This window comes from Aotus nancymaae, unplaced genomic scaffold (genome assembly GCF_030222135.1).
Source record: "Aotus nancymaae isolate 86718 unplaced genomic scaffold, 86718_ANA_hifiasm-v0.15.2.pri h1tg000010l, whole genome shotgun sequence".
Taxonomy (NCBI): Eukaryota; Metazoa; Chordata; class Mammalia; order Primates; family Aotidae; genus Aotus; species Aotus nancymaae.
Window position 1 is genome coordinate 55,605,911 of NW_026988421.1, and position 12,550 is coordinate 55,618,460.

The 12,550-nt window shown below is 38.9% G+C and overlaps 1 protein-coding gene across 1 annotated transcript in view; it reads left to right on the forward strand.

The window, feature by feature from the left end:
• REEP3 (receptor accessory protein 3) overlaps positions 1–12,550 on the forward strand; it is a 103,583-nt gene that overhangs the window by 74,372 nt on the left and 16,661 nt on the right. The window contains exons 3-5 of the mRNA XM_012445726.3: positions 1,073–1,149; positions 4,298–4,418; positions 5,179–5,292. Coding sequence (XP_012301149.1) covers positions 1,073–1,149; positions 4,298–4,418; positions 5,179–5,292 — 312 coding nt within the window. The remainder of the gene's footprint in view (positions 1–1,072; positions 1,150–4,297; positions 4,419–5,178; positions 5,293–12,550) is intronic.

The following is a 12,550-nucleotide window of genomic DNA, read 5'->3' on the forward strand; positions in this document are numbered from 1 at the left end:
AGCCCAGGATTGTTCTTGGCTTTCTGAACAATTTCTATATATTGGGAAATAAGGAAGAAATATAAAATTTTCGAGACTAAGATTAAATGTAGTCTTATCATATTATACTATATTACTTATGTAACAATTAAATAGTTAAGGTCATGCCCGTAATCTCAGCACATTGGGAAGCCAAGTCAGGCAGATAGCTTGAACCCAAGGAGTCCGATACCAGCCTCGGCAACATGGCAAAACCTCGTCTCTACAGAAAACAAAAATTTAGCCAAGCGTGGTGGTGCACAACTGTAGTCTCAGCTACTCGGGCAGCTGAGGCAGGAGGATCACTTGAGCCTGGAAGGTCGCAGCTGCAGTGACCTGTTATCATAATTGTACCACTACACTTCAGCGTGGGCAACAGAGCAAGACCCTGTCTCTACAAAAAATAAAAATAAATAAATAACATATAGTCTTCATAAGCAAGTAGATAACGTCTTTTAAAGAACATTCTTCCAATTAAGAAAAATATTTCCTGTTTTTCCAATTCCCTGATTTAGATTCCTAGATTATATTGTATCAATTCCCAGAGATTTATTAATCTTTGCTCTTTCTATCCCAAGACTGTTGATGTAATGTGAAGAACTCAAACATAGCCAGGCACAGTGGCTCACGCCTGTAATCCCAGTACTTTGGGAGGCCAAAGCTGGCAGATCACCAGGTCGAGAGATCCAGACCATACTGGCCAACATGGTGAAAACCCATCTCTACTAAAAATACAAAAATTAGCTGGGTGTGGTGGTGCGCACCTGTAGTCCCAGCTACTCAGGAGGCTGTGGCAGGAAAATCACTTGAACCAGGGAGGCAGAGATTGCAGTAAGCCAAGATCACGCCACTGCACTCGAGCCTGGTGACAGAGTGAGACCTTGTCTCAAAAAAAAAAAAAGAGAATTCAAACATAAAACCTGCTGAAAATTAAACCATCGCTTTCTGCATTTGACCCAAAATACTGTGTATCCAGAAACACGTACATACATATAATTTCAGAGTTGCAAATAATTTTCGTCTGTTGTTTCATGAGCATTTTTATTATTTCCAGGTTCGATGGATGATGTACTGGATTGTTTTTGCTCTCTATACTGTGATTGAAACAGTAGCAGATCAAACAGTTGCTTGGTAAGTTTTACTATTGAGAAGAGGCCAAACTACATACTCATTATCAGGTGTCCTGAGTTCTTACCCTGCTCTTGCTACTAAGTGATTTTGATCAAGTTACCTAATTATCCAGCAACTTGTTTTTGTCATCTGCTTTCCCATAGAACACTACTTTCCTTTTAGCCTCCATCAAATAAAGGCAGCTCATTTTCCTCCCCATACGCCACTCCCTGCTCACCTCCCACACACCTTCCCCCAGTATCTTGGAATAGGGAAAGTTGATTGTCATCATCCTTTTCTGCACTGATGACTTCAGACAATTTTCCTGTATCACTTCCTAAATGACTCCTCTTTTGAAGCCCACAGCATCTGGTTTTAGCACCCCCCTCCCTATCCTTAAAACTCTCATCTACAAACATTTGAACTGGAAAACGTCAGCACCCACATGGACACCCACTCAACACCAGCTTCCTGGCTGATCTGTTCCAAATAGATAAGGCAAAATTAAAGCATGTTTGTATCCTTAAGGATTTAACATTTTACCAAGGAGCAGTACTTAACTGGACAACTATCTCTCTGTGGTGTATTTCGTAGTGTATTTCCATCGAAACCCTGCCATCACTTTGAGAACTTCTCCTTTTAAGATATTTTGGTTTACTACCTTCCTGATATCTTCATCTGCCCTTGACACACAAACCTTCAGTCTAAATTAGCCTTACAATTACTCTTCTTCTTTTTTTTTTTTTTTTTTGAGGCAGGGTCTTGCTTTGTTGCCTAAGCTGGAGTGCAATGGCATGATCCCAGCTCACTGCAACCTCCACCTCCCAAGTTCAAGCGATTCTCCTGCCTCAGCCTCCTGAGTAGCTGGGATTACAGGCACATGGCACCATAGCCTGACTAATTTTGTATTTTTAGTAGAGACAGGGTTTCACCATATTGGCCAGGCTGGTCTCGAACTCCCAGCCTCGGGTGGTCCGCCCACAACGGCCTCCCGAAGTGCTGAGATTGTAGGCATTAGCCAGGGCACCCAGCCAAAATGATTCCTTTTTATTTTTTTAACTGGGCTGCTAAATTCAGCTGAAAAAATTAATCAACTGCTCACATAGATATCAGTTTGAACCTCATTCCTTTTACTTGCTCCTGGTCAGTGTCTACTTACATTCTGCCTGGTCTGTTTCAAACCTTTACAATTCTCTCCTTACGCTGCCTTTCCCATTTTGCTTTCTCCTATTCTTGTAGTACATTAGGTCCTATTGGATTTGCTAGAAAAAAAAAATAGAAGTCATCATACTAAAATATTCTTAACAACCTTCCTTTATTTGCAAACATCGCTGTATCGCTCTTCTGATTTGAAATACTGTAAAAATTTCCGTTCCTGTGCCCCAAAGCTCATTAATTTATCTGTTATATTTTTGGTATAGGAGTTTGGTTGGGGAGGTCTCTTTGTTTTTAAGTGACAGAACATAGATCCCAAACCATGCTACATCTGAGTTTCCAAGTTCTTTTTTTTAAGACTTCATTTTTTTCTGATTGCAAATGTAACCTATATATGTTATTTAAAAGTGAACGGTATAGAAAATGTTTAACATGAACAACTGAATCCAGAAACTCCTGTAATTGCAGTGTGGCAGAGACCTCTTTGTTGACTACACAGTAAGTCATCCTCACTGCCCTCTATCTGCCTGCCTTGACAGAAGAACCCAAATTTGCTCAGTTATCATTTATCCTAGTGATAAATGGACTACATTTATGTGTTCCTTGTCATGGACAAGATACTGAGCCTCTCATTATACACTAGAGAACTTTTGTTGCAGCAAGAAACAACCATAAAAGTACAGTGGGTTAGAAAAGCAAACTTTTATTTTTTGCTCAAGCTACATGATGGAAAATGTTTGGCTGCATCTTTGCTGGGGTCAGGTCACCTTTGTTGTTGTTTTAGAGACAGAGTCTTGCTCTGTTGCCCAAACTGGAGTGCAATGGCATGATGATAGCTCACTGCACCCTTGAATTCCTGCACTAAAGCAATCCTCCCAGCTTGGCTTCCCAAAGTGCTGGGGTCACAGGTGTGTAATCCTCACCTGGCCCCTTAAACCAAGGCTGAAGAAGCAGCTGTTCTCATGTTAGAAGGCAAGAGCTTAAAGCACGAGGTTGAGGGTGATAAAGTGGGGAAGTCAAAGGGTGTTTAAAGCTTCTGCTTGCATGTGACATGTATCACATTCATTTTCTGCTAGCCAAAGCAAGTCACATGGTTAAAGCCACAGTCATTGGTTGAGGAAGTATACTGGGCCAACAGGGAAGACCCATTGTAATACTTTCCATTTTCCTTGCAATTTTCCTTGCAAGTGAACAATTTAGGTCTGCAGAGTGCTGCAATTCTGGCCAAATGAAATTCGAAGGGATATTTTTGGGAAGTTCTGAAAAAGATGAAGACGTGTGTATGGGGTAAACGTTGTGCACTTGAAGTGTATGAATTCGTGCTCTGATAGGCACAGCTATCATATGAGGTAGGTTATGTACTTCCATGGCAGTTTGGCTCTGCAGATAGCGTGGGCATACCTTATGTACTGGATAAATGATATTAGTGCCCTCTCTTAACTGCTGCATTCAGTTTGGCAGCTTTCCTATGCTTACTACAAAGGAAGATTCTTGTATTAGAGCAGGGGAATCTCTCAGGTCACACTGTCATGAACTGATCTATAGTTGAAACGATATTATTCAAACACAGTTATCTCCTGATCACTAACTTTTACATTCTAAAACTTAGCATAGCCCAGGCACTGTGGCTCATGCCTGTAATCCCAGTACTTTGGGAGACCAAGGCAGGTGGATCACCTGAGGTGAGGAGTTCGAGACCAGCCTAGCCAACATGGTGAAACCTCATCTCTACTGAAAATACAAATATTAGCTGGGCATAGTGACGCATGCCTGTAATCCTAGCTACTGGGGAGGCTAAGGCAGAAGAATCACTGGAACCCAGGAGGCAGAGGTTACAGTGAACCAAGATGGTGCCATTGTACTCCTGCCTGACAACAAGAGCAAAACTCTATCTCAAAAAAAAAAAAAAAAAAGCTTAGCATAGTGACTGAACTTTATAAAAAGTGTTTTTGTGATTTCCACAGTGGTTTATTTTTTCACTGGCAGTTTTTTTTCCAAATGTTTTTCTTATTAGGTTTCCCCTGTACTATGAGCTGAAGATTGCTTTTGTCATATGGCTGCTTTCTCCCTATACCAAAGGAGCAAGTTTAATATATAGAAAATTCCTTCATCCACTTCTTTCTTCAAAGGAAAGGGTAAGATATATAACTTATTTCCATAAGTTATTTTTAGAAATGCCTAGGCTGAGGCCAGGTGTGATGGCTCACACCTGTAATCCCAGCACTTTGGGAAGCTGAGGTGGGTGGATCACTTGAGGCCAGGAGTTTGAGACAAGCCTGGCCAACATGGTGAAACCCTGGCTCTACTAAAAATACCAGAAAAAGTAGCCAGGTATGGTGGTGCTTGCCTGTAATCCCAGTTAGTCAGGAGGCTGAGGCAGGAGAATCGCTTGAACTCTGGAAGCATAGATTGTAGTGAGCCGAGATCACACCACTGCACTCCAGCCTGACTGACAGAGCAATACTCCATCTCAAAAACAGAAAGAAAAATGCCTAGGCTAGGTGCAGTGGCTCACGTTTGTAATCCCAACACTTTGAAAATCCAAGATGGGAGGATTTCTTGAGCCTGGGATTTGAGACCAGCCAAGGCAACTTAATGAGACTCTGTCTCTACAAAAAAATTAAAAATTATTCAGTCATGGTAGTATGTACTTATTGTCCCATGCCACTGCATTCCAGCCTAGGCAAAAAAATGAGACCCTTTCTCAAAAAAAAAAAAGAAGAAGAAAGAAAGAAAGAAAGAGAGAGAGAAAGAAAGAAAGAGAAAGAAAGAAATGCCTATTAACATATGCTAATGCTATACAATTCTTGAAACTATTATAGGGAGAATGTTCTAGTTTGGGGCTTCTTAACACTGTTTTTAAATAAAACTGACATCTCTGGCTTTTTCCCCCAGGAGATTGATGATTATATTGTACAAGCAAAGGAACGAGGCTATGAAACCATGGTAAACTTTGGACGGCAAGGTTTAAACTTGGCAGCTACCGCTGCAGTTACTGCAGCAGTGAAGGTAATTCTTCATTTACCTTTTTAATCCAGTCATATTAAGTCAGCAAATAAAGTAAGGTGGCTTTTTGTTTCAAACCATTATAAAATTGTGGCAGAATCTTGCTGTATGCTTATTTTTCTAATACTGGAAAACAAATAAATAATTTTAAAGATATTTTAATTTTATATTTACTTATTATGAATCTCTTAATTGATCACAAAATGAGAGGTAGTTAATAAATAATAAATACCTAAAAATGTCATTTAGTCATAATTGTCCCACTTAATGACCTTAAAGTAGTTTGAGTAAATCACCTGAAGTAAAGATGACCACTGTTTCTTTCTCTGTCTTTGGTGTTCTCTCTCTCTCTTTTTCTGTCTCTTTCTCAATGGCAATATCTTGGTAGGATTTCTGGCTTACTTCTGCACCTCTACTTCAATCAATCTGAGGTAACTGATTATTCAAAATAAGGCATGAAAAAGTCTGTTCTTAAAACGTGAGCTTATACTTAGCCAATTACTAATGTCATTTGTTGTGTTTGCAAGCCAAGTTATCAAATGAATGTGTTCTGTAAAAATTTGCATCATGGTTTTGGATTTCTTTGCATGTTGTAATTTGTGTGGTTTATTTTAAATACTGTAGCATAATTGGTTTTGGTGTGTTTGGTATGGAAAGAAAATACCCTTCTGTGTTCCTTAGTTGCTTCATGTATAAAATGGGGGTAATATATCTGTGAGAATATATAAAAGCACAGTGCTTGCTTGCATATAGTAGGAGTCCAATAAACATAAATATCATGTGTCTATCTCCATTCAAGATTCAAGTGAAAACTTAAGTTTTTGGCTATTATGTTAAATTGAGACTGAATAGTATTCTGCTTTGAAGTTAGGCTCTTTTAGTTGTCTTGAACTAAAACAACGCTATGGAAATAAATATTCTAGTTAAGTAGTGATTTTATATAACTGTAATGGCGAAAGGATATGAAATGAGGGCACTTCCACTTTTCAGAGAGGTCTTTGGCTCAAGTATCAAAATGAATATAATGAACAAGAAGGAACATTCAAATTATATACCTAATAGCATTCCATTGAGGGTTAAATGGAAATGTATTAACTATGCAGCACTATACATGTAAAACAACTCTATTATTAATGATTATTAATGATCAGCACTTCAATATAGTATAGTTTTTCTCTTATTTGGCTTTTAAAGGCTTTTTCTTTTATTAAGATAGGTTTATAAATGAATACAGAAATAGCAAAATTTTCAGCTTAAAGGACTATGTTTTCTTATAGAAGTTCATTTTGCTTTTTATTTCTTGCTTAGTGAAAATGCATTCCTGATTTCCATATCTGCTAAAAAAGATTATCCAAGAGATAATCCAGCCACTGGGAATTCTAAAAAGAGGGAATAGTTGTAATTATCAAAGAAATAATACAGTAATATTTCCCAGAACTGAATGATACGAATCTTCAGATTGAAAGGATCCACAAAGTACTTAACACAATGAATGAAAAGGATGACTGACTCTAAGTGAAGTCATTGGGTATCCTAAAACACCAGTGATAAGGAGAGAATTCATAAAGATTCCAAATGTAAAAAGCATATCACATTCAAATGATGTTGAATCAGAATGGCGTTAAATATCTAAACAGTGACAATTAATGCTTGAAGACAGAGTAATACCATTCATGATACCATCATGATTTTCACCCTCAAGTACTATGAGCCCTCAATTGTGTGAACTTAGAATTAAGAAATTTCTTAATTCTAGGCATGCAGAGTCACAGGATTTACCTACTGGTCAACTTTTGTCAGGACAGATATGCTCACAGAGCTAGGGAATGGTCCATAAAAAAGGAAACCCATGAGATCTGGGAAACAAGTTATTCATCACAGAAAAGAGATGACAAAAACTACCAGAGAGAATACCACACAGCAAGTCCAAAGTGCAGCCAGCCAAAACTGGATGTGGTGGATGAAAGGTGCCAGGAGAGATATCTCTGGACATACAAAGCCAAGAGGATTGTTCATGCTGCACAGGGATAATACTAAAACCAGTGAGAGGCCAGGCACAGTGGCTCACACATGTAATCGCAGCACTTTGGGAGGCCGAGGTAGGTAGATCACCTGAGGTCAGGAGTTCAAGAAGCCCGGCCAACATGGTGAAAATCCGGCTCTACTAAAAATACAAAAAAATTAGCTGGGTGTGGTAGTGGGCGCCTGTAGTTCCAGGTACTCAGGAGGCCAAGACAGGAGGATTGCTTCAACCTGGGAGGTAGAGGTTGCAGTGAGCCAAGATCAAGCCATCGCACTCCAGCCTAGGTGACAAGAGTGAAACTCCATCTCAAAAAATACTAAAAATAAAATAAATAGGCCAGACGCAGTGGCTCACGCCTGTAATCCCAGCACTTTGGGAGGCCAAGCTGGGTGGATCACGAGGTCAAGAGATCGAGACCATCCTGGCCAACATGGTGAAATCCCGTCTCTACTAAAAATAGAAAAATTAGCCGGGCATGGTGACACACACCTGTGGTCCCAACTACTCGGGAGGCTGAGGCAGAAGAATCACTTGAACCCAGGAGGCGGAAGTTGCAGTGAGCCGAGATTGCACCACTGCACTCCAGCCTGGCGACAGAACAAGACTCTGTCTCAAAAAAAAAAAAAAAAAAAAAAAAATATATATATATATATATATATATAAAATAAAAAATACAACCAGTGAGAGGGCATGTTTCAACCAGATGACACATTGGCTATAGGCAGCTGGTGCCCATGTAGATGCACATCTTCCCTGAGCACCATGAAAAAAACGTTGGAGGCAATGTAAAGAGGAAGAAGGGAAGACAAGGAAAAAGAAGAAAAGGTGTGATCATTAACTCTGGGGAAAAAAAGTTACATAAGAAAGGAAATATAATAATGGAGTATGACTGCATTTACATTATAATAATGAACACAGACTAAGGATTTAACAACTGTAGTTTTTCCATATTGAGGGTATGAGTGAAGGAGAAGGAAAATGGAAGAAAACTAAAATCCTCATCTGTTATAATAGGAAAGTAGAGGGCTTAAAGGGGTTGCATCGGCAGGGGATGACAAGGAAAAGGGGACTAAGGGCTTGTTGCCTTTTGTTATAAAATTTAATATTTTTGACTTTGCAAACTAAGTACATGTATTTATTTACACCCAATGAAGATGCTGTCTGAATTTTTCGTATTTAAAAGCATCCTTCAGCATAGTTCTGTGGAGGAAAACTGAAAATTAAATTTCTTTTTTTTTCCTTTTTTTTTTTTTTGAGACGGAGTTTTCGCTCTTGTTACCCAGGCTGGAGTGCAATGGCACGATCTCGGCTCACCGCAACCTCCGCTTCCTGGGTTCAGGCAATTCTCCTGCCTCAGCCTCCTGAGTAGCTGGGATTACAGGCACGCGCCACCATGCCCAGCTAATTTTTTGTATTTTTAGTAGAGACAGGGTTTCACCATGTTGACCAGGATGGTCTCGATCTCTTGACCTCGTGATCCACCCGCCTCAGCCTCCCAAAGTGCTGGGATTACAGGCGTGAGCCACCGTGCCCGGCCTGAAAATTAAATTTCAAGTTGAAAAATCATTTAGAAAACATGTTTTAGAATATTGTCTTAAAGAAGCATACAAATCCCATTTTTCCGCCTCATTTTAACATTTGCATATAGTCTGTTCTATTCTGTAAGACACCTTTGTACCTATTGTGACTATTTTGTGCAGTACTTGTTTTATTTTGACTTGTGTTTACTACTCCCACGTGGGGAATCAACAGTACCCACTGTATTATCTTATCCTCATTCCCTTCTCATTTATTTTTATCTTACACTTTGCCTCCACTGGTATTTAGCATCTTACATATTGTTTATTCAGCATCTGTTTATTTAAGGCCTGCTACATGGTAGGTACTGGGATGTAGTAATGAACAAGATAGATACAACCTTCACCCACACGAGCCACTGTCTGTCTGGAGCTAATGTCTGTATTAGCTAGGGAATAGCCCACAAAAATTTTATTTCTAACTGAAAATTTTATTTCACCTCTGGGTGATAAGACCCCACACATAACCCTCCATTATTAAAATAAGCATTATCTCACAGGGGTACTTTTCTGTAAAAATGCCATGAAAACAAAAACAATCCTGTATGTATTTCTCTGGCTCTCTTCTTTGTGATTTATTGTTTCTTTTAATTTATATGTTTAACACCTTAAAATCACCTGTCCACCCCAAAGGTAGGAATATTGATAAAAATCATCTAAATCACTCTTGCAAAACAAATAGAAATCCATATCCCCTAAATGAAATCGGTTACTGGATTTGGAACTGTCCCCACTTGTTTGCAATGTTGTGATTCTTTTTTTTTTTTTTTTTTTTTTTTTTTTGAGGCGGAGTTTCGCTGTTGTTACCCAGGCTGCAGTGCAATGGTGCTATCTCGGCTCACCACAACCTCCGCCTCCTGGGTTCAAGCAATTCTCCTGCCTCAGCCTCCTGAGTAGCTGGGATTACAGGCACGTACCACCATGCCCAGCTAATTTTTGCATTTTTAGTAGAGACAGGGTTTCACCTTGTTGACCAGGATGGTCTCGATCTCTTGACCTCGTGATCCACCCGCCTCGGCCTCCCAAAGTGCTGGGATTACAGGCGCCTACCACCATGCCCAGCTAATTTTTGTATTTTCAGTAGAGACAGGGTTTCACCTTGTTGACCAGGATGGTCTCGATCTCTTGACCTCGTGATCCACCCGCCTCAGCCTCCCAAAGTGCTGGGATTATAGGCGTGAGCCACTGCGCCCGGCTATGTTGTGATTCTTTTATCCATAACATCCCTGTATATGAACTAACTGTCACCATTCTCATCATGAGTACAGGAATGTTGGAGACCCCATCCTGGAGCCTGTATTCACTAGAAATGGTCATTAAATATGCTGAACATAGCATAATGTTAACCCAATTTGCCTCAAGTTACACTGTGCTTATTTTAAAGTACACAAAATTAGTTGCACCTCTGCAGATGTCAAAGAAGGGTATTGTCATAGAAGAATCACTGAACCAGACACTTCATACTGAGAGTAAATTGAAACTGAAATAGGAAATAGGTCAGGTTTAAGGAGAAGCTGCAAGAAAGCCAACAGTAAGATTTCAGAATTATTTAAGATTTTTACAATATATAGTTTGTTTAAAGTATCTTTCAGGCTAAAAATTCTTGGACTGTTGGTGTGACCTTTGAAGAACCGGTAATAATCCTGACTAGGTTTCCCAGGTTGAACCACCTGAGCATGTTAAAGGTGAAAATAGGAATCTAATCAGAACATTTATTACACCGTAAAGCAATTTTCTGAAAATGTTACTCAGTTCTATGACCTCATTACCAGGCATCTGTTTGCAAGGTCACTGTACAAGTCTATTTGGCTGAGCAAAGCATAAACATATGAAGGACTTACAAGGATTTTGCTGAGGATGTACAGCATTCCATAGCTTTTCACATGAGAAATGTAGGTGGTTTCGTGTACCTGAGCAACACTACTGACAGATGAAGGACAGATGAAGCAAAGTACTGTTAGTTGGATTAACCATGTCTGAATTTTTCTGGTAGCCTTTTCTTGGTGAATTTCTTTAGCAGACATCAGGAATCAATTACCACAGACTTTTGAGCTTTACAGGTAAAATTGTTGAAATCTAATTGACTTTAAATAATCCAAAAATCCTAACATCTTATTGTCTTTTTTATGGCTTTCTGTTTGTGAATGGCTTTGAGGACATACAGCTGCTTAGCATTATACACGTTAAAAAAAAAAAAAAAAAAAAGGAAAGAACCTTTATCCAGACAATGGAAAAAAGAAGGTTGTGCTATTTTTCCTACAATCTAGGGAAGCAGAATGGTATGACAAACATTGAATGCTACAGCAATTGAGTTAATCTGGATTTTTTTTTAGTGCTGATTCTGCCTCAAATTAGCCATGAAATTTTGGGCAAATCATCCACATTGATCTAAGTATTAATTTTTCTCACCTGTAAAAACAAAGAGGTGAAACCTGATTTCTAACACCTCTTATATCTCTAAAACAGTGGTACTCAACTGGAGGCAATTTTGTGCTCCTACCCTTTTACCAAGGGACATTTTAGGTTGTCACCACTGAGAGGGGGCTGCTAGTGATATCTAGTGGGTAAGGAAAGGCCAGGGATGCTGCTTAATAGTCTACAAAGCACAGAACAGCTCCCCACAACAAAAAATTACCTAATGCAAAATAGCAAGAGTGTTAAGGTTGAGAAACTGCTCTAAAAGTATGATGAGTCAGAAAAAACTAAAAGGATATATAAATAGGTAGTTTTGGTGATAGGTTACAAATAATGTTTACTTCCTTTTTAAAATGTTTCTGCATGTTATTAATATTCTTCGGTAATCTTAAAAACACTAAAATATATTATTCACCTAATGCAAATGCAGTCAATTCCATCCTGGGCTTTATCAGATTAATTGTTGAATGTGCATAGGGAAATGGGTTTTCCCTAAAAACTGGGAACTAACCTTATCTGCAATTATAATGTAACATCCAGGATCAACAAGAAATAGAGCTTAGTGGCTATTCATTACTGAATAGTATAAGAATTATTCTGTAAAAGGATATTTTGTGCTTGCTGGTTATATGTTTTTTAATCGATGATTAAAAATGTGAAGAAAATAAATTGAAGGCTTTATACAAAGGTACTGATAAACAAAATAAATTCCCCTTATTTAACACAAAATATAGTAATTTTAATGTAGTGTTTAACCAGGAAATGAAGTATTTAAACAAAGGCAGCATTATTTGAGTGTAAAGAAATTAGAATTAATCATACATGCAGGGTCCCTTTTTATGGATGCCAACCATGTGCTTAGATACTTGAATAGATATTCAGATGTCCTAGTGCCCTTGGATATAAACGTGCTCTTGTGGAGCCAGTGTGGGGAGCTGCTTCGTGGCTAAAGAATCCCTTCCAGAGCCTGAGTGTGCTAGCTCTGGACCCAGCCCTCTGCCAAGTCAGCCCCTGCAGTGTTCTCAGTTTCTTAAAGAGACATTTGGGCCCATCTAAATCCAAAACCTGAGAATTCAGTGCCACCTGAAATTCAGATGGTTCAGGAACAATTCTGCTCACAATGATCAGTTTAAATGTGTAAACTATTCTACAGGATACTTAATTACTTTGACTTTTGCATTCTCATCATAATCTCTGTCACTTTGATTGTTAGGATCGATTTTAACATACACAGAGTACAGACAAT